Consider the following 27,480-nt stretch of genomic DNA (forward strand, 5'->3'; position numbering starts at 1 on the left):
TATGCAGCATCTTGGCAAAGAGTAATGAATAATAGAATTAGAATATATGTATTCTAATAAAATCTGGAAGCTTGTAAAACCACCAAGTGGTGTAAAAGCCTTTGGGTGTAAAAGGTCTATAATAGGAAAAGAAGGATAGACAGGAAGGTAGAAACTTTCAAGGCAAGGCTTGATGAAAAAGGAAACTTTTTCACTAGTAGCCATGCTTAAGTCTATCCGGATTCTTTTATCTATTTGGCAAGTGGATGTCAAGACAACATTCCTTAATGGAAGTCTTGAAGAAAGCATCCATATAAAGCAACCAGAAGGGTTCATTGCAAAGGGCTAAGAGCATCTTGTGTGCAAGCTCAATCAGTCTATGGACTGAGGCAAAGCTTCAAGGTCTTAGAACATCCGGTTTATTAAAGTCTATGGATTTATTTAGTAACCGGATAAGTCTTGTGTATACAAAAGTCGTGATAGAAACGTGGTGGTATTTCTTGTATTATACGTAGATAACATTTTTGGTAGTTGGAAACAATATCAAAATGTTGTCAGAAGTAAGGGTATAGTTGTCCAAACAATTCGATATAAAGGACTTGGGAGAATGTATATATTCTTGAGATCAAAGAATAAGGGATCGCAAGAAAAGAATATTTTACTTATCCCAAGCTTCATATATCGGAAAAATCCTTGCTCGTTTTAGGCATACAAAACTCCAAGAAAGGTTTCTTACCTTTTCAGGATGGAGTAACTTTATCTAAAGATATGTCTCTGTAGACATCAAAGGAGATAAATGAAATAAAGGCAGTTCTTTATGCTTCGGCTATCGGAAGCCTAATATATGCTATGCACGAGATCAGAAATCTATTTTGCCAAGGGCATAGTTAGCAGATATCAAAGTAACTCTGGACAAGGACAGTGGACTGCAGTAAAGCATATATTGAAGTACCTTAGAGGCACTAGAGATTATATGCTAGCTTACAAGGCAGTTAATTTGGTCCTAGTGGGTTGCATGGATTTTGGCTTCCAATCGGATAGGAATAATAATAAGTCAACCTCGGGGTTTTGTGTTTACTTTAGGAGGTAAAGTCATAACTATGGAAGAGTGATAAGCATAGGTGTTTTTCTGAACTCCACCATAGAAGCTTAGTATATGGCAAGCCTCTGAGGTAGCCATAAAAGCTGAATGACTCAATAACCTCAAGATAGACTTAGATATGATTTCTGGTTTGTCCAAAAATTATTACAATTTATTATAATAATGTTGGTGCAGTAGCAAACTCGAAGAAACCATAAGTCTATAAAGCAAGTAAACACAATAGAGCGCAAGTACCACCCAATACGAGGAATCGTATAAATGAGGAGAAGTTGTTGCCGCCTAGATTGCATTAGGTGATGACCTATAGATCCTTTCACTGAGGTCCTTAAGGCAAAAGCTTTTGATGGGCATGTTGAAGGGATGGGAATCAGATGTATGGCAGCAGATATGGCAGCTTAGTCTTTTAGTATAAGTGGGAGATTGTTAGAGTGTATACTAAAAGCCTAGCTTTTGGTATAAACATTTATCTAGAAATAAGAATCACATTGGTCAAATGTCTACATTTGTGATAAATGTAGTTGTTCAATTAATTTATATTGTAGATAACATGGTGTGTGGTGTCACACACAGAGGATCATGTTATCAGTACCTTATAAATTATAAACAGTAGCTCACGACCAAGATGGAAAGGAACAAACCATTTGAAGGTCGTAGTGTAATTAGGTATTAGTTTATCTTAACTATATAATTACACTAGTACACTTAGAGTGTATTGAGTAGGACCATTAGAGGTCGTTTCTTTTATACTGACTTTATAAAGGAACAAAGACCTCAGTTATTATGGAAGTGTGTGCTCTTAATCCTAATATAATAACAAGCACATATAATTGATATTTATTTCTTTAATTTGTCAATGGGTGAGATTTAGTTCGATGAATCAATAAGCCCGATAAGTTGGGAAATGATATCACTTATAGTGTGTGTTGTTGATTATAGAAGGAAACTGTGTCCTAGAGATACTAGGTTGAGAATGTCCCCAAGAGGAGCTCAAAAGGATTGTCATGTTAAACCCTGCAGGTGGACTTAGTCCGACATGACGATGAAGTTGAGTGGTACTACTCTTGGAGCTAGATATTAATTAAGTGAGTTGTCAGTAACTTACTTAATTAGTGGACATTTGTTATCTTAAACACAGGGAGACTAACACACTCATAATAAGAAGGAGCCCAAAATGTAATTTGGGATTGGTGCGGTAGTTCAATAATAGTTCTTTAGTGGAATGAATTATTATTGATGGAATTAAGTTGTGTGTTCGGGGCGAACACGGGAAGCTTAATTTCATCGGGAGACCAAAACTAATTCCTCCTCTCGGTCCCTATCGTAGCCTCTTGTATATAGAGATTTATACCCACCACATACCCACCTTCTTACCCATCCAATGGGGCCGGCCAAGCTAGCTTGGAACCCAAGCTAGGGCCGGCCAGTCCAAGTGGATGAGCCATGTAGGTGGCCGGCCAAAGCTTGGGTCCCAAGCTTAGGTGGCCGGCCACTAGAATATTAAAAAGGATTTTTATTAAAATTATTTCTTATGTGGATATCATGATTTTAAAAGAGAGTTTAAAAATTAAAATTTTCCTTTTATAACTTTCTACAAAAGATTAAGAGAAGAGATTAATCTCTTTCCTTATTTGTAGATTAAAAGGATGGTTTTAATTTTTGGTAAAAACTTTCCTTATTTGTAAATCATCTACATGTTTAAAAGAGAGTTTAAAATTTGAAATCTTTCCTTATTTGTTGATTAAAGGAGGATTTTAAATTTTAAGAAAACTTTCAATTTTAATCATGTTCATGATTTAAAAGAGAGTTTAAAATTAAATATTCTCTTTTATAAGTTTCTACAAAAGATTAAGAAAAGATTTGATATCTTTCCTTATTTGTAGATTAAAAGAGATTTTAATTTTTTAGAGATAACTTTCTTTTTATCCACATGTTTAAAAGAAATATTTTAATTTATAAAATTTCCTTTTTATTAACCACCATGAAGGGAAAAATTATTTGAGAAATTTTTATAAATTTCCGAAAGCAATTGTAAGGAAGAAGAAGGTGTTTGGTGGTTCTCATCTCGGAAGATCGTTGCCCACACAACGTCCGAGGTTAGAAGAGGAATACGGTAGAAGATCAAGAGGTCTTTCTAAAAGGTATAACTAGTAATTTTTCTTTCCGCATCATGCTAGTTATTTTTGAAAATAATACCAAATACAAGAGGCTTACGTTCTAGTATTTCGAATATGTTTTTCGAAGTTGTGTTATTTTGTTTTGTATTTTTTCCCTTGTGATTTGATTGTTCTTTTCGGTTAACCTAAAGTTATTTTAGGAAATTAAATATTATCTTTCCATAAAAGGTTTTGTCTAGTCGGTGGTGGTTGCTCCCATATCCAAGAAGGCCGTGTGCCTCGCCACGTCAGTACTGGGAACCAATTATGGAAATTAATATTTAATGGAATTAATAACTTAAGGTGATTTGGGTTGAACGTGTTAAGTTTCGCAGGAGACCCAAGTCAAAACCTAAAAGAACGAATAGATTAAGTTTTGGATCAAACGTGTTAAGTTCCGCAGGCGATCCAAAATTTAATTTAAAAGAACACATAGTAGCTAGGAAAAGGTTCAGACCTTTGTACAAAATTTTTGTACAGTGGAACCTCTAGGTTTTCCGAGTAGCAACCAACAGTTGTGACTTGCGAGCCGACGATTGCAAGTCTACAGACTCTACATGGTGCTGTACTAGGATTTTTTTTTTGTTAATTAGCTAATTGTTCATAGAATATGAATTTTTTATTAATTAATTAATTGTAAATTTGGAATTTAATGTTGACTTAATTATTAAATTAATAACAGCTGTTTTACTACAGTCGACCGTGTCCGAGGCGAGGTGCTTAAGCTGCTAAGTGCTAAGCCTACAAATAATTTCAATCCAGGTGCTATTATTCCTTTTATACTCAGATTAAGTTGATTTAAATTATAGCTTTTTAATTGTGATTTTGTGAATTATAATATGTTACCTAAAAAATATATTTCTGGATGTGAAAAAAGAAAAAAAAAAGAAAAAGATTAGAACAATTAACTGAATCACAAAGAGGCGCTCTTAATAAATTCTTTGTTAAAAGTACAAGTTCTAATGAAAATATAGAAATTTTAAATAGGGATAATGTAAATGAGTCTAAAGAAATACATGATGTTAGTGAGGAGTCTAATGAAATTCATGATGTTAATGATGAATCTAATGAAATTCATGATGTTAATGAAGATAAAGATAATTTAAGAGAGCATGAAAATATTACTAATGTAATAGATAATGAGAATAATAATATTGATAAACAATTTATTCCTCCACTTGATATATATGACCCAAGAAATTGGGATAATCTTGATAACAATGCACGTGATATTTTAGATGAAAAGGGGCCTATAAGAGAAATAAATCTCACATTTCCTTTTGATCACTACTCTAGACATTTTTCAAGTACTTATTATTTTAAAAAGTTAAGTAATGGAGAGGAAAGAGATCGAAAGTGGTTGGTATATAGTAAACATTAAGATAAAGTTTATTGTTTTTGTTGTAAGTTATTTAAATCTGAAAACAATAGAAGTTCTTTAGCGAATGATGGGTTTAGAGATTGGAAACATATCAGTGAACGACTTAAAGAACATGAAAATTCTATTGAACATATAACTAATATGAACTCTTGGAAGGAATTAAAAATGAGATTAGATAAAAATGAAACAATTGATAAAGATCTACAACGAGAAATTTCTTAAAAAAGAGAGCGTTGGAGACAAGTTCTTACAAGAATATTAGCAATTGTAAAATGTCTTTCTAAACGTTGTTTGGCTTTTCGGGGATCTAATGAGAAACTATATCAAGAAAGTAATGAAAACTTTTTAGGGTTGATTGAAATGATTGCTAAATTTGACGTTGTGATGCAAGATCATATTAGACGCATTCAAAATAATGAAATTTATCATCATTATCTTGGTCATAAAATTCAGAATGAGTTGATTTCTCTTTTAGCCGATAATGTTAGAAGTATTATCATTAAGAAAATTAAGGAGGCAAAATATTTTTCAATAATTCTTGATTGTACTCCGGATATTAGTCATCAAGAACAAATGACTTTCATAGTACGATGTGTTAATATGTCATCTAGCAATGTGAAAATAGAAGAGTATTTTTTAGAGTTTCTAAAAGTTAATGATACGTTTGGTCTTGGACTTTTTAATGAATTAAAAAATATTTTGAAATCACTTGATCTTAGTATTGAAAATATTAGAGGTCAAGGTTACGATAATGGTTCTAATATGAAAGGAAAACACCAAGGAGTTCAAAAGAGATTGCTTGAAATAAATCCAAGAGCATTATACATGCCATGTGCTTGTCATAGTCTTAATTTGACTCTTAGCGATATGACACATTCTTGTGTTAAAGCCGTTTCTTTTTTTGGAGTAGTTCAACGCATATATACATTGTTTTCAAGTTCTCCTAAAAGATGGAAAGTTTTACTTGATAATGTGAAAGGATTAACTATCAAATCTTTTTCAAACACGCGTTGGGAAAGTCGTATTAAAAGTGTTCAAGCTATTAGGTTTCAAACTCTTGAAGTGCAAAGTGCTTTATTAAAGTTATATGACATTTGTGATGATGCAAAGTCTAAGAGTGAAGCTGAAAGTATAGTTAACTCAATTGAAAGTTTTGAATTTTTACTTGGTATGGTTATTTGGTATGATATTTTATTTGCTATAAACATGATAAGTAAGAAGTTACAATCAAAATCTATGTGCATTGATTCTGCTATGAAACAATTAGATGGTATAATATCATATTTTGAAAAATATAGGAATGATGGTTTTGCAACAAGTTTGACTATTGCTAAAAGTCTTGCATCTGATATGAATATAGAGCCAGTATTTTCAACGAAACGTCGTATTTTTAGAAAAAAACAATTTGATGAGAAAGAAGATGATGAAATTTCACTATCACCTGAAGAATCTTTTAGAATTGATTATTTTGTGATTATTGTAGACATGGCAATTTCTTCTTTGAAAAATAGATTTGATGAAATGAAAACATTTGAAAATATATTTGGTTTTTTGTTTGATTCGAAAACATTAAAATCATTAGATAATGATGAGTTGAGAAAATGTTGTGTTAATCTGACATCCACTTTTACGCATGATAATTCATTAGATGTTGAGTTAGATGATTTGTTTACAGAATTAAAAATACTACAACTAACTTTACCAAATGAGATAATGTCGGCAATTGATATTCTTAATTTTGTAAAAAATATAGATTGTTATCCAAATGTTGCAATTGCTTATAGAATATTGTTGACTATGCCTGTTACTGTAGGATCAGCTGAAAGAAGTTTCTCAAAATTAAAATCACTGAAAACATACATGAGATCAACAATGTCGCAAGAGAGATTGAATGGATTAACAATTTTATCTATTGAAAAAGAGATTTTAGAAAATTTTGAAATTAATAATATAGATGATTTGGCTTCTAGGAAAGTTAGAAGAAGTCATTGTAAATAAATTTTACTTTATTAAAAAAATTAGGGCCTATTTTATCATTTTTCCCAGGGCCTCCTGAATGTTAGGACCGGGGCTGATTGAGCTGCTCAATCATATTTTGTATAATTTGCCCTGTTATATTGTATTGTATGTATCTTGACTGACCAATAAGGTTGACTGCTTTTATATCTATCTCGGCATCTAAGCCACTCAGTTATGTTCTACATATCCTTGAGACCTTCATTTGGAGAATAATAGTATAACGCCTTGGTCTTGTTATAAATCTGTTGAGAAATGATAGGATGCTTTGGGTGTCCTGGAAGTTCCTCTAGTAAACCATGCTTTACTGGATGTTTGTTTGGGGCATTAGTATGAAGATAAGTACTTCAAATCTGGGTGACCTTTTACCTGACTAGACATACGTCGAGGGGTTCACGAGCCTCGAGAAGGTCGATTCATATCCTGACCAAGTTTATAACTGGTCGATTGAGAAATGGGCCAAACATACCGGCCATCCTATAAGACTGACTGCCCAAAACCTGATCGGTTATTAAATGACTAGACGAATTATCTTTTAGGTAGAGTATTAGACTCTGTACATTTGACCGGCTTAAGGGCCAGTTGGCAACTTTCGCTCGACTTTTAACCCTACCGATCGAGAGAACTGAGAACCCTAATGCTGGGTGAACAACGAAGCCAAATGGGGGATGCTTTCTCCCATTGACTTTGATCACCACATCATCTTGACCTCCACGTCATCTCCTAGGTCCGTTCGTTATATCCCGTATCAGGTTGAATGAAGCAAAAGACAATCCAAAATTGATCATTGAAATAGCAGCAAGGAGGATTAATCTTGATATGTTTCTAATTAAACAATGTTAACTAATACTGAGTACACCCACAATAACTGTGGAGAAAGTAAGCAAAAAGGTGTTTCAGAATTTGCACTGTGTGCTACAACTTCAATAATCAAATTGAAAATCGAAAAGCTTCCAATTGTTCACCAGTGGGCTGAGCCAAGAACTCTAGGATCCAGTTTAAAGCTGAAAAGTTTCTGACCAATCACATTCTCCATTGGATGATCTCGAAACTGAATTGGCTGATTATCTGTACAATTGCTTTATCTTCCGAAGCATCGGAGTATTGAGGATGTCATCGTTGCTGAAAGGAACCGCAGGCCAGCAGATCCTCCAGGAAAATATGAGATTGCATAGTATGCAAGTGCAAGAACCTGAGGAGACATGGAAAATCAACTATTGATCTCCACAGAAAACAGAAAATATTCTCCATGAAGTATAGCAAAGTGTCAACTAGCTACAAAGAAAGGAGTTGAATGTAGGGAAAAGAGATCACCAGTCAGGCAAGATGCATAATTTGTAAGATAGATCTCCGAAATTGATTAGTGAAGAAACATGTCTATCAAAATGAATTACCAGCACCAAATGAGATTCCCTTCTCTTTATCTAACATTTGAACGATCCATGGCTAAGCAATGTTAGCAACTTAAGTTGTTTTTTTTTTAAACTCCAAAGCTCCCTAAAGAAAATGTACATTCATTTCCATTCAATGCACGAGTAAAACTTTTGGATTTGAGGGTTTATCTTTCTTATAAACTTGACATGAACGAACAAGGAACAAAGTATAGGGCATAATTTGAACAAGATGGTACAAACGCCTTGAATTCAGAACAATGTGCACATTTTCTTTTACACTTGAAGAACATAAGAGAGAATGAAAAGACGATTACCTGTAAGACAGAGAATAGAACCGACAGAATGTAGCTATGAAGCACCATTGACACATAAATGGTGCCAACCATACTGCCAACAAATCCCAAAGTGAAAGGAAGTCTCTGCAAAGAAGCAGCATGTATGTTATGATGCATATAAATCAGTCATTTCATAGTATCTTCCTGATCATCATCTCTTCTTCCTTCTTCCTGTTTTACATCATTTTTCTTCTCAGACAAAAGTAGATGTATATTGTAGACCAATATTCACTTTTTGAAAAATATCACATGTCGTTTGGTTAGATCAATGACACAGTGCAGGGCTCTCAAAACACAAGAAAATGGTTTTGCAAAGGGCCACTTGCAAAAGCCATTTGTATTCCTCTCCATAGAAAATGAGTACACTGGAGTGCATGAGGATCAAGAATCTGGTGATACATTAACATTTCACTCTTATTTGCTCTATATTTCCTAGTAGCTGTGTAAGCTGTAGCATTTCAGTTTATATCATGGCGTAGAAACTTAGCTGAATGTCACATCTTTTGATTATAAGCTAATCTTTTTATCTTTTAAATCTTGGAATTATTTTCAGAATGTTAGAAAATTACTCCCATTATTAGAGCAGATAAATACATTTCCAAAATTATGATCCTTTAGATAGTAAAATACCTCCCTTGAAGACATGTGCTTGAGCTGATTCTTGGGGCCTTTAAGAGCAAAGAAAGATCCAACAATAGATGCACACCCCAAAGTAAAACAGATGGCAAACTTCTGAGGCATCAGCACCATGACCGGAAGAAACATGGTGAACGCAATGAAAACTAGAAAGAAGCCACTAGCAAGGAGCAAGCTGAAGTACATCAGAGATTTTCCAGATGGAACACTGCTGGTAGCAGTCTGGAAGCTTCCGGGTAATTCCCTAACGCCTTTAGTAACACTAAAACATGGCGATTTACAAGATATAAGCAATTAGAGCAAGAAAACAAAAAGAATTTGATTAGAAACAACTTTAAATGCTCCAACCATGGCAATGTTAATGATAGCACATACTGAGAATATGAAGCAAGACAGATTTGATAGGGCAATCATGATGTCATCACTCTAGATAATTATGATACAGCATACTTAACATGCTTGATCATCTTAGTTTATTCTTATTGTTCAAACCCTCCAAATATGCAACCATGCAATGAAAATGCCCTCCAGGAATCATTTCAAATAACCTTGCGCGTATAAACATCCGGATAATCACTCTGGTATCTCCCAACAAGACTTCATAACGTGATGTGCGTTTGAGGATGAAATACCCCAATTCAGATGACGAGCAAACTATTAGTATCTCAGGCTTAAGCATTTTGGCTTTGTTGTTGTCCAATAGGCTAATGGTATAAGTCGGTCGTGACAATTGGTACTAGAAACAAACTAATTCTAAGCACAGTAAGCTATTGGAGAGGGTGCATTTGTGATGGTGGTGTAGCCCCTGCTAGACTTAACATACCATTGATGGGGATCATGTTAGGTTATGAGTTGGAACTTGGGTCCTAACAGGAATCTAAAAAATTAAGAGGAGAGATTATGCCATCTTAAATTAGTCATACATGGTGAATTGTAGCCTAACAAAGAAACTTTGTAAGCTTAAACAAGAGAAAGTGAACTACTATTAACAGAGACTTAAAAAAATGGTCAATGGGTGAACCTAACAAATTAATTGGTTAGTTCTCTCATCTAAGTAACTAGTGACATGAATAACAACCTCGACATCAAGGCAGTCATGATGCCCCTTGGATCATTTGCTTCCACGGACGATAATGCTATACAAATCTCTTCATTTGGTAAGGTTCTTTCGTGAAGAAAAAGAACATAGAATTTCCTCTTTTTTTTTTTTTTTTTTTTGCTACTATGGATCCCTTCTTCTTCTTGCTGAAAGCAGGCAGCAAAAAAGTAGGATCTTGGACTTTAAGGAATACACACGCAAAGGGAAATGAGAAATCTTTTCTAAATTTCTCACATTCAAAGAGGCAAATCCCGTCGTGATCCTCCCTTTCGGTACCTCAACATAGAATCACTAAACGAAGAAAACAAACGATACGAGCAAAAGAGACGGCAGTGCGCTCACACGCTGAAGGTGTCGGTGACCTTGTCGTTGGCGGTCCTGACGGCAGCTTCGATGTCGAAGGAGGAGAGCACGGAGGAGCCGCCGTCCTCGGCGGCCCTGGAGGCGGCGTAGGAGTTCCAGTCGGCGAGTAGCGAGGACGAGGAGGGCGCCGGATCGCGCTCGCTGGGACCGCCGGAGAACCACGCCTGCGCCGTCTTCTGCATCGTCCACGCCCCCTTCCGAATCCGATCAAACAAAATGGATAAAAATCGGGAGCGGAGCAATCGTCGCCTGCAGATCGGGATTATCGCACCAGATATCCCAAACCAAACCGAAAAGGGGAATTGCAAAAAGGTACGTTTTTTTCTTCCCTCTGTAACGAATGTAACGGGATGTAGTAATCTTCTCTCCTTGCTGTTTGACCGAATAACTTGAGTGATTAAAAAAATTAAGAAAATTAATTCTATTAATATAATAAATGAGGCGCTGAATTGATTTATGCTTTATATTTATTAATTCGAAAATATTCGTATTAATTTTCATTCAGAACTCTATTTTTCTTCTTCCCCGAGAAACGCGGCCCATAAAGAGGCGGAAAGAAACAATACCTAGAGAGAGAGAGAGCGCCGAACGCGGAGGCAAAGGCCGCATCTTTGCGTCTTCTTCGTGGAGATGGAACTCGAAATGCCTGTCTTCGTCGACACCAGCCTCGGCACTCGTCTCGCCCTGTCCGCCCCCGGTAGCATCACGGCTCGAGACCTCAAACGTGAGTGATCTTCTCTATTCGGTCCATTTGATTTGATCAATGTAGATTTGTTACCGTTGTTTGCTTCTCTTGCTTTGCTGCAATGGCTATTCGATCTCTGCAATCTCCCTAATGGTTTCTGAAGAAACTGCTTAATCAGGTTTTGTTAGTATGCTACCTAGAGTAGTGTTGTTAGTATGATACCTAGGATACTTAGCACTTTAGCTACAATACTGCAGGGGTTGACATGCACAATACCTAGTGTTTCATTCACAACAAGGACTACCCGGGTCTCTAGTCTCATTTGCTCCCCTATCTTTCATCGCTTAGATTTAATGTTGGTTCAATACAAAAAATAATGTGAAATATGAGAATGCTAAGATGAATATGTAATTCATAGAAAATATAAAAACAAAATCTTTTTTATCCGGGTGCAATTGAAAAATAAGTTAAAATGATATAAGCATGTTTAAAGACATCGATAGGAGTTTAGCTAATTATAATGAACGGTGTATTAGATAGAGCGAGACGCAAGAAAAGTTTAACTAATGTGATGTTTCAATTGTTTTGAACAATATTTAGTGATATGGCTAGCCCAAACGGTTAGGTTTGGTATGATTTGATAACAATGATGATGTTGATAGCTGATCTTGTTCGAAAGCTGAGAAGACGGTAGGCTGGGAAAGATGACTCTGCTGTTAACTAAATGAAGACTCGTCGTTGTCAAATAGTGACTCCAAAGTGCCCCTGCGTGTCAAAAAAGAGCATTAGCACCCGGATCAGGGAAGAGGTCCTCGGCGTAGGCATTTCGACGTTCAAGTCAGTGATATGATCGAGTAGAATGAACCGTGGTTATGAGCGTGTGTAATCGCGTAGCATCACTTACCTGCACCTATAGGTGGATACCACTTTTATAGTGCTACTTGTTTGTGCACGAATCCCAAAGCATTTTCAAAAAAGGACTGATCATACAGATTCTCTGACACCTTTCCTTAAATGGACGTGCAATCTTTGCATTTGGCAGAGAAGAAGCTTCTAGCATACAGTTTGCATGTAGAATATTCTCTGTCCTCCGTGGCACGGAATGCCAAAAAAGAATATAAAGCCGTTGGGTTGAGGGGCCCGCAATATGCATACATGATAAGCAAATCGAGTTCCTCCTATGACCCGATCGACCATCACTTGCAAAGGCGGCCGATCGGATTTACAGAGTGTTTTCGGGGACTCGTTCCTCACTTGGTTTATCTGTTTAGCCAAAGAGTTCAATCGGACCGGGCATCTAGTCCAATTGAATGGACTGCTCGACCAAAAGCTGGTTAATCGCGTTGTCTTTGAATGGCAAAGAAGCCTTGGCTCTAGCAAGTGCTGACTCGTCTTTAACTATTCATCAGTATTCATGGATCGGTGTCCGATCAGCCCATCGGTCCGGTCAGACGAACTCTCATGTGTCGATCGACTGTGCTGGATTCGAGGGTTCACCCCTCCTTGACTTGGAATGTCACGTCAACCGGATTTCTTGACTTTGACCTGACTCGGAGGCTCCACATCATCTGCCATATCAATGACATTGACGATGGTGATGATTCTCCATGATGTCAATAAATGTTTATTGTTTTTTGTTATTCATCATGTTTAAGTAATATATTGTGATTACTTTCCAGGTAAGCTCAAGTGTGAGCATATTTTGTGTTTTCCAACCTTAGGAGAAATCATTGTCCATTCCCTCATGGTATGCCTTTTTGAAGGTCCTAATTGTGTTATTTTTTTTCGTCAAATCTCTGATATGATAGTGTACTTGTGATAGGTAAAGCAAAAAACGAATTTATATCATATTCCCGATTCAATGTTTATAAGGGAAGCCTGTTGTGGATCGCGATCTGCTTGGTTTCTTCAAATGAATGCATCCCTATTGACTGACATAACTTTGCAACAAATAGAATCACCTCCCTCTATAAACCACAGAAGACAAAAAATTTCTCATCAGGGTGAAAGTGTCTGTCCAAATTCCAAAATAATGTCAGCTTCAAGTAACGATCCCAACAACATCTCAACATGTTGCAAAGTTTCTGATCAATCCTTGCGCTCTGAAGTACAAGGATTCTCAACTCTGAATGACAGAAAAAGTCCTAATGTAACTAAGATAGTGAAATTAGGAGAAAACATTCAAGTGAATGCTGTTGCAAAGGAGGCTGTGGACACTTCTAAAACCTGCAAATCTGTAAATTCTGATGTGGATTCTGCAAAGAAGGTGTTTCAAAGGGGCGAAACTTGGCTATCAGAACACCCATCAAAAGGTGGGGAAAAGATGAATTCTTCACCAATTAAAGAGGTTCCTAGTGCCAACTGTTCAGAGGAAATCTCTGTTAGTGGTCTTATTTTGAGATATTTCTGTGACAATGACGAAGTGAATGCTTCCAAAATTTGGCAAAAATTAGGGAGACAGACTGTTTCAGATGTTTATGATTCTAATTGTATCGAAGAAACCAGTTTTGCAATGAAACATGGACAGTACTCGGCTGAGGAAAGAGCCTCGAATGAAATCCCAGCTTGTTCTGTCAATAGCAGTGCATCAGAAACAAAATTTTCTTCTTCTCGGGGCTGTAAAACTGCAATAATTGTCAAGCATGATCCAACTTTTGACGACGATGAGATCTCACATGGTGTTATTGCAAATGTAAAGAAAACCAATAGGTGCTGCATTCGCCAAGCAGAAAATAGTTTGTCGGGAGCAAACAAACATCAAAGGCTGAGTAGACGACGAGTCAATAGAAAACTTGCTCCTTTGACACCTCAGTCTATATCAAAGATTCGTCGATCACCATTCAACAAGCATAGTATAACTTTTAACTGCAACAGATATGAAGTCGGGAAGCACCTTGTCCTAGCAGCAAAGAGGATATCTCCCTCTGTCGGCGCACAAATTTCACCAATGTTTCACTCCATCTCTAGGTGTGGAAATGTTTGTGCACTCAATTCAACTCTGATTCCGAAAAGATGTGTGTTTGAGATAAGTGATTCTGATCATTGACAATCCGAGTTAACGTGGGAAATGATCCACAGCAGGCTTTCTTGTGACAATGGTTCTTTCTTATACTGGATTGTGGCTCCAAGACTGCAATGATCCAGGCAAACAATATGAAATCGGATTGAGAAATTCAATCGCGACCATTGTGCTAGTATTGTATCTTCTCTAGTTGCATCTTTGGTACATGATGTCTAGCCTAAAAATCATACACACGAAGAAGTATAAAATCATTGTTAGAACCATCCTACTAGCCTCTTCTTGTAGGTTATAGTTTAGAAGGGAACCCACCTCACCTCATCCATTGTAGTTTTGATCCCAGAGACAGACTCCCTTACAAGTTTTGCAAACTTTTCTTCCACAAGTTTATGTAATATATATTTCAAGATGAGATCTGCTTCTCTTCTACCTTGTGTAAGCTCCGAAATGACATTTGGAGCTTCAGTACTGTGATATTGCTCAGAGAACTACTGGAGTTTATGTTGTTCATCTTTGCCAATGATATTGCAGTGAAACTGATAAATGGGCTACACATTGCTTATATCTTGATTCAAATCATATCTCTGCTGATACATCACAAAAGGTTATTGTTTCAACACTTATTACGTATTCAATTGCTTAGTTCAATTTTCTCTTCCATTGTCCATTGATTTATTTTTCAAGTGCCCATTTTAAATTTCGCACAAGCCAAAAAGGTGAATATTACTTTTTTAAATATGAATTTTAAGGACTAAATTAGAATTAAATATTTTAGTTTTTGTTTAAATGCCTATATTCAAAATTAGCAATGAGCTAAATTTATTGTCTAAAAACTCAATTGTGTAGCATTTTACTTTGTTAGAGATTAAGTTTAAATAATTTTACTTTATATAAATTTGTTAATTATTTATTTGGTTGTTTCAGATTTTCACAATTGTTAAATTTATTTTTATCAAATTAATTATATGTTAGCAAAATATATTTTAAATATATATAGATTAATATTTTGACATTATTTATGTTACATATTGAATATCAATGATAAATAAAAATTTTGATCGATGATTATTATGAATCAATATATGCATTATGTACGTTTATTGAATGATTTAAATATATTCTAAATAATTATATTTGATATTTATTATTATTATTATTTAAAATAAACCTTGTAAATAATTATTCCATAAATATAATATTTATATGCAAATAATCAGAAACTTTCAAAATCCTCAAATGTTCTTACTCTCCCACGCGGCGACCTAAACTGCTCCATCGAATGCGATCGGCGAGGCGATTTCATGGCGGATTGTTTCTATGCTCGATCTTTGAACTGGAAGAATAGGTATTTACCCTTCCTTTGCCCTATATATTATCCAATCGACCGATCTAACAGCATTCATCTTCCGGTGATGCATTGCGAAACGGATCTCGCCTCCTGCAAGAATCCCTATGAAACGCTCGTTGAACCCTCCCGAGATGAGGTGCTCGTCAAATGCGGTCGTGAAGCCACGATAGGGTAATTTGTTTGATTTCCTATTTAATTTAAGTTTATTTTTGATATTATATTATTTCTTGTTCCCTGGATGAAAGGTTTAGTTCGAATAAACCATTTCAACCAAATGAAGTTTCACACCTGCTTGTAAAATAGAACAAAAATGCATAGAGATCATAGCCTTGACTTCATGGATAGTGTTGAGATAGAGAATTCCATAGTACTTTGTAATGACCATACCTTAGAAAGGCTCATGGCTGACCATCCAATTCTTTAGTGAATAATAGTGTTTATTTTACCGACCATCAAAGTCACAGTTTATTTTAATGCTTCACCTTGAATAAACTATTTAGCTTAAGTTCCAACCCTACATTATTTGTGAAATATGTGTTTTTTTTTAATACTTGTCTTCAACGGATGTACTTCCTTTTATTGTAGTTTGATAAAATGTAACTGCTTAATTTTATTTTTGACTTCTTACTTTGTCTTTTGCTTTTAGATTAATATATGTAGGTTTCCCTTGCACTAATCCCCATCATTATCGCTTATCGATTGCACGGTTTCTCAAAACAGGATAATAATCATTATTTCTTTGGAAATTTAAATAAGGAGCGAAAAGACAAAACTCCGCTTGAATTTATTCATGCATCATCATCACTCTTGATGCTTTATGCAAAAGGAATCAAACTGAGGACTAGTAAAATGTGCGTGGAATAAGAAAGTATGAGTGGAATAAAAAAGTAAGAGGCATATGCTTGCATTGCAAGAATAATTAATAGTTGGATTTGTATTATCTTTCATTGGTTTAATTTACATGATTTCCTTTTGTCTTTATCTAGAGAAATGAGAACTGATAATGAAGTTTGAACTAAAACAAATGTATGCATTCTGGTCAATGAGGAAGTGTGGTTCCCTTACCGGTTTCCACTAGACATGTCTCTAATTGCACTCCTAAAAAATAGCCAGAAGGTCCTTGATAGAATATATTAGATACATTATCCTATCATGGGATCTTAGCCACTAGCTTATTATTATTCTCAAGATTAGAGACTTCCAACAGTCAGTTGGCTTCTTCCCATCTGTTAGAACTTCCGCTCCTTAAAATCTCCAAGAAGTCCCCATTAAGAACTTGTTTGATATAATTTATTAGATATATTATCTTGCCATGTGATCTTAGCCACTTGCTAATTTTATAGTTTAGACTCTTCCAAGTTCCGACGCTATCAGGCGACTCTGCTATATCTCTCTGCACCTTTCCATCTTCTGAGAACTTATTCTTTACGTCACATTCAAAAGCGTTCAATAGAAATTCCATAATTATGCCAGACAATTATTCATAGTGATTACCAAGGGAAGTGTCTTTCATATGGAGATGAACGTAAGGTTTGTTCTCTTTACGTTGTAACTTGTATAAATGTCCTTATCATGCTTTGCCACTAGAGCATGTGCATTCAATCTATATAATCATGTAAATGCATGGTGATGGTCCTCTACCATGTGAATTTAAGCTGTGAATTGGAAGAAAATACTAGGGACCAACCTAATGCATGCTCATATGGTCTGGGATCAATGGACAACAGCCTTTGACAGTCAATAATTGGCATTCTCTAGGATGGTCATATATGTAGACTCTGATGAAGATTGGAGTACTTTTTCATGCTTAAATATGACATTTTTCTACTACAGAAAAAAATATATCTTGATTAGCAAGTTCTGCCAAGATTGTGATTGGCATGCGCAATCCATGGCAAATCACACTTCATTGATAAATTAAAATTTTGCAAGTATTTAAACGCAACAGTGCATCATGTGATGTTACCCACCAGGCAAATGACATTGCGAGTAGTTTGTCTAATTCTTTGGATTGTCAATGAGATATGACTTATTCCAATTGGCTAGAACACTTTTAATCATGGTTTTGGTGATCCATAATCAACTTTTTCGGTAATGAATCACAAGCAGATATCTTTGTTTAAAGCCAAAAATGATGATGTTAATGCAAACATTCCAACTGTCACCACCCTTAATATACCAAACATGAATAGATTAATCAAAAGAGCTAGATTCGTGTACCAATGACTCTTGGAGATTTGGAAAATCAATGAACATCCGACTCTTATTCACAATTGGGTACCGCATGTCAAGTGACAATTGATAATATCCTTTAACTAATCGTGAGTGATTATATCTCAACAAGTTGGTTCCATTAGTTTAAGTTAATTCTAGCATTTTTGTAATCGTGGCTGCACGGTCACCATGTCATTTTCATTGTACTTCTTATGTTCTTTTGAGTTTCTTGCCGTATGCTTATTTATTTATTTTTGTGTGTGTGCGTATGAGTACAGCAACTATCCCTGCTTCGTGATGAATCTTCTTGGCTCCACCTGCATCTGTAAGACTCTCTCCCTGTGTTAGTTAACAAGTTTAATAGTTGTCACTGTGTTAATTGATATATTCTTATAGCATTACAATTTGATATCCCATAGTTGAATCTCAATAAATGGTTTAAAGTTAAAGTTTAGTAAATTGATAATATGCATCTATTTATTCAATGGTCCAACTTTATTTATGCCAAGTTTAATCTCTTCCTTCCACCTTGCTTCTCATTTTATCTCGATTCCTATTGACCCCATAATAATCAGTCATTTTATTACACAAAACAATAATTGATTTGTACCCATGACCATCTACATATAAAATTTCTGAGCAAAACGGATGAATTAATATCAGAAAGCTTAGATAATTTTTATAATTTTCTGAATCCTATATGATATCTAATTATGGGATGGAGAAACCTGTACATGGAGCTTATTCAAATCAAGTATAATTGTTCTAAGTTTATATATATTTATATATTAATAATTTTGGTTGATATATGGGCATGCAATATGGTGTAATGTTATATAGGACTAAATATTTAAATTCAGGGCTTGTATAGTTGAACGGATGGATGGATATGTAGCTGAATATTGTTTTAACTTATTTTTCTTCTTGTTTACTTAGATAGACAGTAGATGAACAAGATAGCCTATTCATCCATCCTTTATTCACGGAGTTAGAGTGATAAATTAATGAACAGATAGTCCAGATTGAATAAAGACAACAATATTCTCCTCTGTTATCTCTCGTTCCATCTAGGCAACTTTCAAATCCTTCTAACTTTCTTCCTATTCTATTATGAGAAGATCAAAAGTATCAATTTAACCATAGCTAATCTCTTCATTCAACTATATATTATATCGCTTTTATCATACATGTCTGTTTAATCGATTTTGATTAGAGGAGAGATAGAAAACACAAGGAAAACCCAAATAAGTGTGAGAAAGGCATGGAGATTGAGAGAGACAGAGAGCTTGCAGAGGCGTGTATGATAGCGAGAAGTTGAGAAAATGAAAGATTAGATTGAGGTTATAAAATTGAATCAAATAATAAAATAACATATAAAAAAAATTAATATCCTCCACCCTTCCCTCGGCCTGCTCAAATGAGACAAATCGGATGGACCGAGGAGTAAATTATTTTTTAGTTTATCCTTTCAGACGAATAGACCTTTAATATTTTAAAAAAGAAACTGGAATTAATCCGGTCCATCTGAGACGGTAATTTTTTCAGTTGAACTGTTTTAGAACACAGACCAAAACATAAAGCAGTGGTCTCTAGTGAATCTTCAATCAAATTTCCTTTTTGTTTTTTTTTTTCCTTCTTTCCCCAATTAATTTTGCAGTTAAAAAGCTTCACTTAATTTTTTTTCCCGCTTTAATTGCTTTGCAACGTTTCAATGTCTGATCTCTTCCCAATTCGCATGCTGACAAAGGGATCGCAGTGATATTTTGTTTAGAAACGAAGAAAAGATAAAATAAGATAACAATGGGAAGCTATGGACTTGTTGCAGCCACAGGATCATCATAGTTGATTCCAAACAATCGAGTCGTAGTTAATGTTAACGCTGCTTTCAGTTTTTGCTGTTTCTTCTGGCTGCTTCTCATCCTTGTCATTTTGCACCACCACCACGGCTGCTTCATCAGCGGCAGCCGGGTCGAGACGGACACCGATGAGCTGTCGCGCGCGCTGCGCTAGCAGCTCCCAGTCGGTGCGTCGTACGACGAGCAGCATCAGCGTGACGCACGCTGCCTGGGCCGCGAGCATGCCGATCCACAACCCCATGAAGTCCCATTTCGCCCAGAAGGCCAGCGCTGTCGCCACTGGCATCCCCACGCCGTAGAAAGAGCCCAAATTTATGTTGGCCCCGACGCGTGGCCTCGCGCTCCCACGCAGCACTCCGCACCCCACCGTCTGCGGGCAGTTCCCCAGCTCACAAGCCCCGACGACGGGCAGCACCGTGGCTGTGAGCGCCACAATGGTGGCGTCGGACGTGAACATACACGCCCACACGTGCCGAACTGCCACCGCGAACAGGAACGCCAGTAACCCGAGTACGGCACTGCAGGCGAGGCCTACGTTGGCAGCACGGTGGGCGCGATCGGGCCGGTCGGCGCCGAGCTCATTGGCGACGCGGGTGGAGATGCTGAAGCTCAGGGAGGAAGGGAAAATGTAGATCAGTGAGGTTGTTTGGATGATGATGCCCATCGAGGCGACTGTACATTTGGGGTCGAGGAGGAGGCCACAAAGGAGGACCATGATCTCGTACCACCACCACTCCAAGCACACGGAGACGACGCTAGGAATGGCAAAACCGAGAAGTGAGCGCCATCCCCTAAAGCAATCCGTGGAAAGGTTGAGTACTCCGGTGGGGCAGTGAACATCAGCGAATAATATATAGAGGAGGAGGAAGAGGAGTATGTTAAGATTGGTGCAAACGGAGGCAATAGCGACGCCATGGATGCCAAGGCGAAGGCGAAAGACAAGGGCATAGTTGAGAGGGAGGTGAAGGACGGCGGCGATGACAGTGGCGTAGGTGACGGGGAGCGTGATGGATTGAGAGCGAAGGAAGATGCGAATGGGGTGGAGGAAGGATTGAAATATGAGGTCGGGGAGGGAGGCAAGAACATAAGCATATGCAGCGGCGGCAACGTCCGCATCCTGGCCGCAAAGGAGCAGCAGCCGGTCCATCGTGAGCCATAAGGCGGCGATGGGAAGGGAAGCGACGAGGAGCAGGAGGACAGCTCGGTGGAGGGCGGGGCCGAGCAGGGTGGGTCGATGTGCTCCGACAGCCTGGCCGCACAATGGCTCCATGCCCATTGCGAGGCCAGAGAGAACAGAGTAGCCGGTGATGTTGGCGAAACCAATGGCGAGGGCACCGCCGGCGAGGGGGAGATGGCCGAGGCGGCCGAGGAAGATCATGGAGACGAGGGAGCGAGAGTAGTGGAGGAGTCCAGTGAGCGCAATGGGCGAGGCGAGCGCGAGAATGCGCTTGGCCTCCGCCATGTTCTCACTTGGCCGTGTGCTCGCCCTTACAGCCTTCTTCATCCATGGCTTGATCAAGCCCTGGTCCAAACTGGGTTCAGCCAATGACATTGCCCTCTTTCTCTATGTATCCTTATGTCTCCTCCCCACACTACATGGAAGTACATACGCAATGGAAGAGGAGGAGAATTAAGGTGTTTCTCGGGTGGAAGGAGTTGCCCTCGTTTCTAAGGCCGTTCCATCTAATGTAGGGTGAACAAGTGGAAAGAAGGGCAAGGGTTTTAAATAGAGCGGGGGAGAGTGATCCAAAAAAAACTTTGGGATGGGATAAGCATGGGTTGGCACATCAAATGATGTGAGTTCAAGAAATATATACGCATATAATATAACAGTAAATCTTGTTGGCTAGAATCTAGCCAGCTAGAAATTTATATCCCCCAATTATAATACATGCATGTGCATGCATGTAATTAATATCTACATATGATATTACTAAAATACCCATGCATACACATGCATGTATATATTTTGGGTGGCCAGATTCTGACTATTTAGCATTACCCATAATATAATTAACTTTGGGATGGGAATCTGGCCAGTTAGAAATCTCTATCTCTCAATTATAATGCATGCATATACATGCATATAATTAATATGCCCATATGAAATTACTAAAATACCCATGCATATACATGCATGCATATATTCTAGCTGGCCAGATTCTGACCATTTAGCAATACCCAATATTATAATACGCATTATGTGATTTGTTTTTTTGCTTCTGCTGCTGCCTACATTGTGGAACTTTGCTTGCATGGTGCATGGAGGGCTTCTAAAAGTTTTTCTGTAGAAAGTCAGTTTTTTGTTCTTCCGAATTAGTTCGGTATTTAATTCCCGTCATGGATGATTAATTGTTAATGAGTATTAAATCCTGTAGAGGCGCTTTCATAGGATATTCCCATGCCAAGGTTTATGTGATCACTCGGTTATATTAATATAATATATAAGAAAAAGTAGTTTCTACTTTGTTGCTATTATTCGGTCTGTATTTTGTTTCAATTATTCTGAGCATTGCAGGTCTTTTTAATAAATACATCCATGGAATTCATGATTCTGTGATTTAAAACCATTTTTTCTTTTGAAACTGTGACACAAGACCTCAAATAACAATATACGGGTGTAGATTTATAGGCTTAAAATGAACGAATTATAATTAATTTTAAGCATTTAATTTCATTGGTGGAACCTAACAAATTGACAATGGAACGACCATTGTGTTTCTCATGTAGGTAGTGAGTTAATAATACAAGGCTAGCTGAGTAAAGTACTGTTCATGCAAGCTTAATTATTCTGGACCAGTAGCAAAGCCTAACATAAAAGTCAACTCTCTTATTTGAATGAATTGCACCATGATTGCATACTTTGGTGAGAATCTTACTCAGTAGAATCTTGCCTTAGTATTATTCTTAACTGTTTTTAAATTTTGTATCAGTTAGAGTTGGTATTAGATGAAATGATTAGTCCTTTATTAGTTATAGTAGACTTATAGTTATGCTAGTACTCATGTTTAGAAGTTCTTTCTTGTCAAATCTAGATGTGGATGATTAAGCTAGTATTGGAAAAGTTTAAAATTTAGATGTAGCTCTTCTTCACACGTGTTTTCATTGGAAGTTGTTTAGTTCATTGATTCTTCTATTGTAGGTATATCTACAAAATATTACATTTAATTTAGTAAAACTGAAGCACCTGCTCTTTAGAAAACTGATTTACCTATACATGTTTTACCGTCTAGAAATTGGATTGCATCTAAATTTTATGTTTCGTTATATATATATATATATATATATATATATATATATATATATATATATATATACACACACACACGGACTGTCGGGATGATAGGACCGGAATATTGACTGAATTATTATGACCTAGAGGGGGTATACTGAGCTTCCTTCTATATTGACTAAGTTATCAGGAGTCCTCTAGTCAACACTACCTGCAGTCAGCGATCGGGTTGCCTCGGTCCCTGGTACCTCGATGATCGAGGCAGATTCAACGAATATATAAGAAACAGACTGAGAGTATAATAATGAAATAAATGAAGAATGAATATGGTAAACGTACCCTAACCAGGGGGCATCCTCTGGTAGATCGATGAGTTGGCCGGTACGCTGTTGAAGGTATTAGAATTCCGTTCTGTTCAATTTCTTTGTACAAAAATTGTACAAGTACAGAACTTTTCCTAGCAACCCGCTTGTTTGATCAGACATGTATTTGATCAATCAAGCAAGTTCTTGACGGATCAAAGCACGCCTTGATCAAAGTACAAGATCGCTGACCTCTTGTGTTGGTATTCAAAAATGATACAAAGAAAATTAAACTAATTACGCAGCGGAATCAAAGAACAAGTTATATCTTTCCTTTGTTGCTAAAGACCTCTTGATCTTCTGTTGTATTCCTCTCCTCTTCTTGGACGTCGTGTGGGCGACGATCTACCAAGATAACAACACCCTTCCGTTCGTTGTTTCCAAACCGCCGACCACCAAAAGAATAGCTAGGATGGGACATCTTCTCCTCTTCTTCTTCTTTTCCAAGGTGTTGTCCACAAAGGATGCAAGAGGAGGCGTCGGCCCTAGCAAGGATGAGGCGCCGACCCCTAGCAAGGAAGAGGAGGTGGTGTCGACCCTAGGAAAGGACGTGGAGGTGGCACCGACCCTAGCAAGGAGAAGAGATGTCGCCGACCCTAGGAAAAGAAGAGGTGTCGTCGGCCCTAGGAAAAGAGATGGAGGTGGCGTTGAAAACCAAAACTAACAACAACTACTCGTGGATGGATGGATGGGAGACTTTATATAGAGGCTACAACAGGAATCTAGAGGAGGAATTGGTTTAGGCCTCCTGATGGACTTGAGCTTCTTGTGTTCGGCTCGAACATTCAACTCAAATCCATCAATAATAACTCATACCACTAAAGGGTTATTATTGAACTATCGCACCAATCCTATATTACAATATGGGCTCCTTCTTATCATGAGTGCGTTAATCTCCCAGTGTTTAAGATATCGTATGCCCATTAATTAAATGAGTTACTGACAATTCAATTAATTAACATCTAATTCCAAGAGTAGTACTACTCAACTTTATTATCATGTCGGACTAAGTCCACCTGCAGATTTTACATGATAATCTTTATGAGCTCCTCAAGGGGACATCATCAACCTAAATAATTATGACACAAATTCCTTCTATAATCGACAACACACCATATAAACAATATTATTTCCCAACTTATTAGACCTATTGATTTAACGAATAAATCTCCGCATTGATAAGTTAAAGAAATAAATACTAAGTATACGTGCTTGCTATTATATAGGGATTAAGAGGATGCATATCTATAATAACAGAGGTTCTGTTCTTTTATGTAGTCAGTACAAATCAAACAACCTCAAACGGTCCTGCTCAATACACACATAGTGTACTAGTACAATTTTATAGTAAAGACAAACTAATATCAAATTACACTACAACTGTTCCAATGGTTGTCCCAATCCATCTTGGTTGTGAGCTACTATTTATAATTTATAAGGAACTAATAACATGATCTTCTGTGTGACACCATTCACCATGTTATCTACAATATAAATTAAATGGACAACTGTATTGATATATATATAAATATAAAATGTAAACATTTGACCAAAGTGATTCTCATTTCAAAATATTTTAACATAGATGTTCATACAAAAGTTAGGCATATAGTATACATCCCAACAGCTGCTCGAGTTGTTGTGACCAGAAAGAGTAGATGATTCTGAGCAGGATGAAGAGCTGGATCTGACGGCACCTAGTCGAGCGCAACCTGGATTTGGAAGACGGCATACAAGCCGAGACTTCGTCGCGACACATAGACCGGGATATGACATCGGTACGCAGGCTGGGATATGATATCGGAACGTAGGCCGGGATATGACATCGACACACACGCTGGGATACAATAACAGCACAAAAGTCGGAACACAACGACGGCTTGAAGGCCGAAACACAATAACGGCTCAAAGGCTGGAACACAATAACAGTTCAAAGGCTGGAACACAATGATGGCTCGAAGGCCAAAACAATGTCGAAAACGCACGTCAATGTGGATCGGATACTGGATCAGCGTCGGAAGTGTAGGACAACGCGGATCGGAGGCCGTCTACGACGATGGGGGACGGCTACGGCTCGGAGGTCGTCTGCGACGATGGGAACTGGTTGCGGCTCGGGGCAGATTTTGCGCTGGCGTGGTCGGCTAGCGACCTGGCAGCGACAATAAGGTGAGCAGCGACCCTGGAGGGCTGCGTCGGCTGGCTGTGGTCGGCGGAGAGAAGGTCGCCGATAAGGAGGGAGAGGGAGGCGGTGCTGGGCTGCCGGCGGCTGCTGGAAGCGGCAGTGGATGTCGACGTGCCAAGGGAGAGGGAGACGTAGGCGGAGCTTGCCTACCGGTGGCCCAAAGGGCAGTGGCAGTTGCTGGAGGCGGTTGCTCTAGCAGCTAGGGCTCCGAGGGAGAAAGGGGCTTGGCCGTGAGCTACAACACCAGCGACGGCTCCCGACGGCTAGAGCTGCGTTGCTGTGGTGGCAGCGACATTGGGATGAGAGGCTTGAGGTGTCCGGCGACTAGGGACGGCGTCAGTCGTGGCAGATCAACGTGTGTGAGGAGAGGATAGAGCAAGAGAGAGAGAGAGCGGTGGCTTGCCGACGACGAGGGAGATGGCGGCTACATTGCTTCCTTCCCTTAAAGCCCTCAACAATGATTTGATGAAAATGCCCCTCTCCCTCCCCTCCCCCTCTCTCTCTCTATATATATATATATAGGGTGAATTATTTTATAAATGAATTGTAGTTAAATATAAGTTTGGAAAATTATATTGGACCCGAAGGCCAAAGCATTTAGTTGATTTAATAGTAATTATAATTATGATAACTGTCTATCCAGACGAGAATATTCTGTAACATTTTGTTCAAGAGTCGGTACAATAGTATGTGCAAGTAGATGAATCTCTTTTCGAAATATCATTTGAGGATATATTCACAAGTGGATTTTTTGCTGTTTGTCTGCGGCACTTAAAAGTATTTTTTTGATGTTTTCTTCCCTTTGATTCAGTTATTCATCTTGGTCTATGATGACCCGTCATCTATAGGGTTGTTGAGTTTGTTGAGGTGAAGATGAATGAGTTGAAAGGGGTGGACAGGGTCCTTAGGGAAGAGTTTTTATTCTTTCTTGCTTGTTCAAGAGCAGTGGAAGAAGAGGGCAAGGACTAAAAATGGATTAAGCCAGAACAAGAGCAACACGAAAGCATCAGGGGTGAGCTTCTAAAATCAATTACTTTTATCAAATAATTTATTAGTTTGATTTGGATTTACAATTTAAAGCAAAAACACATAGGGTTTTTTTGAACTTTATTTCAGTTTGAAACTTTTCAAATCTTTATTTCATCGAGGTGAAATTGACTTTTCAGAATGTTATCGTTCTTAAAAATCCTTCCTCTATACTTCCTCCATTTGGCGACTTGAGATATTTAGCTCTTTAACCATTTTAAGTCTCGATTTGTTTTCAAATTGATTTTAAAAAATAAGCTAAAGTTAAATTGAAATACTTTAATTTGAAAATATCAAATTTAAATCCAACTGAAACCTGATCAAATTCAAAATTTCAGTCTCGAGTTCGACTGTTAGGCATACAAATAGTCAGAAAAAAAAATGCTTTTACGGCGTAATCATTGTCGATCCATTATCTACTTCGTATCGTTTGCCAATTAGTTACAAAATAGCCTTGTATAGCCCTCTATTAAAGGTCCGAAATAGCCTATTTAATATTTGCCGCCTATTAAAACCGCACGTGTTCGTTTAGAGCCCAATAGAAAGCCCTATAATGGCCTGTGAGATCCATTTAACGGCCCATTGATTACGCAGATATCACTCCGGACATATTGAGAAGTTTACATTGATGGCCCATTAAAGGCCTAAAAAGCCCATTTGGTGGTGTCATAAAGGCCTATTAATGGTCCAAAAGTGCCAATGAATGGCCTGCTAGGCCCATTATACAGGACAGCCTTATAATGGGCTATTAAGGTCTAAAGTTTTTATCGGCCCGTTAAAGGCCTACAACCAGCCCATTAAAGACCCAAATTAATCAATTTAACAGCCCATTAATAAACTCTAATGAGCCCATTTAATGGCCTATCAAATGTTTAGCAGCCCATCAAAGGCCCAATACACAATATATGGCCATTAAGACCCAAAAGTCCCTAACAGTCCACTAAAGGCCCAAAACGACCCATTTTCTATTTAATGGTCTAGCTAAAGCTTAGTAAAAATTTGATAAGCTAGGCCTAAAAATGACCCAAAGAGGAAGTCCTATAATCGCCTGTAAAAGCCATTTAACGGGCCACTCTATTTTTTATTAGCAGATGACTA

General features: G+C 37.6%; 3 protein-coding genes and 1 long non-coding RNA gene across 6 annotated transcripts; 2 read left to right on the top strand and 2 right to left on the bottom strand.

Annotated features, from left to right (window-relative positions):
* Positions 1 to 7,712: 7,712 nt before the first annotated feature.
* On the bottom strand, positions 7,713 to 9,110 carry LOC122037101 (protein transport protein SFT2-like). Its single transcript, XM_042596583.1, has 3 exons — positions 8,991 to 9,110; positions 8,340 to 8,444; positions 7,713 to 7,823 (listed from the first exon to the last, which is right to left on the bottom strand). Exons 1-3 carry the CDS (start codon positions 9,108 to 9,110, stop codon positions 7,713 to 7,715), a joined length of 336 nt encoding a protein of 111 aa, XP_042452517.1.
* A 5-nt stretch (positions 9,111 to 9,115) lies between these two features.
* On the bottom strand, positions 9,116 to 21,400 carry LOC122037106 (protein DETOXIFICATION 49-like). Its single transcript, XM_042596594.1, has 3 exons — positions 19,707 to 21,400; positions 10,438 to 10,652; positions 9,116 to 9,258 (listed from the first exon to the last, which is right to left on the bottom strand). Exons 1-3 carry the CDS (start codon positions 21,130 to 21,132, stop codon positions 9,250 to 9,252), a joined length of 1,650 nt encoding a protein of 549 aa, XP_042452528.1. The 5' UTR covers positions 21,133 to 21,400; the 3' UTR covers positions 9,116 to 9,249.
* On the top strand, positions 10,976 to 14,724 carry LOC122037107. Of its 2 annotated transcripts, none has more exons than XM_042596596.1 (3): positions 10,976 to 12,737; positions 12,823 to 12,890; positions 12,966 to 14,724. In XM_042596596.1, the coding sequence occupies exons 1-3, from the start codon at positions 12,605 to 12,607 to the stop codon at positions 14,187 to 14,189; spliced, it is 1,425 nt and encodes a 474-aa protein (XP_042452530.1). In that variant the 5' UTR covers positions 10,976 to 12,604; the 3' UTR covers positions 14,190 to 14,724. The 2 variants fall into 2 exon arrangements, with proteins under 2 accessions (XP_042452530.1, XP_042452531.1); XM_042596597.1 differs by having other exon boundaries at positions 10,976 to 11,182.
* LOC122037111 lies at positions 15,402 to 26,471 on the top strand. Of its 2 annotated transcripts, XR_006127500.1 has the most exons (4): positions 15,407 to 15,507; positions 15,608 to 15,681; positions 18,003 to 18,049; positions 26,205 to 26,471. It is a non-coding gene; the product is annotated as an uncharacterized LOC122037111 (long non-coding RNA). The 2 variants fall into 2 exon arrangements; XR_006127501.1 differs by having other exon boundaries at positions 15,402 to 15,681.
* The last annotated feature ends 1,009 nt before the right edge of the window (positions 26,472 to 27,480 follow it).

The sequence above is a fragment of the Zingiber officinale genome, unplaced genomic scaffold, assembly GCF_018446385.1.
Source record: "Zingiber officinale cultivar Zhangliang unplaced genomic scaffold, Zo_v1.1 ctg233, whole genome shotgun sequence".
NCBI lineage: Eukaryota > Viridiplantae > Streptophyta > Magnoliopsida > Zingiberales > Zingiberaceae > Zingiber > Zingiber officinale.

Excerpts from the sequence above, each read along its gene's own strand:
- LOC122037101 (XM_042596583.1), bottom strand. The coding sequence starts at position 9,110 with ATGGTGCTGATGCCTCAGAAGTTTGCCATCTGTTTTACTTTGGGGTGT. Across the intron at positions 8,445-8,990 it reads AGCACATGTCTTCAAGGGAG|AGACTTCCTTTCACTTTGGG; the intron begins GTATTTTACTAT and ends GCTTCTTTGCAG. Across the intron at positions 7,824-8,339 it reads TTCTATTCTCTGTCTTACAG|GTTCTTGCACTTGCATACTA; the intron begins GTAATCGTCTTT and ends ATGTCTCCTCAG.
- LOC122037106 (XM_042596594.1), bottom strand. The coding sequence starts at position 21,132 with ATGTCATTGGCTGAACCCAGTTTGGACCAGGGCTTGATCAAGCCATGG. Across the intron at positions 10,653-19,706 it reads GCGCGCGCGACAGCTCATCG|GGGGCGTGGACGATGCAGAA; the intron begins GTGTCCGTCTCG and ends CGGATTCGGAAG.
- LOC122037107 (XM_042596596.1), top strand. The coding sequence starts at position 12,605 with ATGTGTCGATCGACTGTGCTGGATTCGAGGGTTCACCCCTCCTTGACT. Across the intron at positions 12,738-12,822 it reads TATCAATGACATTGACGATG|GTAAGCTCAAGTGTGAGCAT; the intron begins GTGATGATTCTC and ends ATTACTTTCCAG. Across the intron at positions 12,891-12,965 it reads TCATTGTCCATTCCCTCATG|GTAAAGCAAAAAACGAATTT; the intron begins GTATGCCTTTTT and ends TACTTGTGATAG.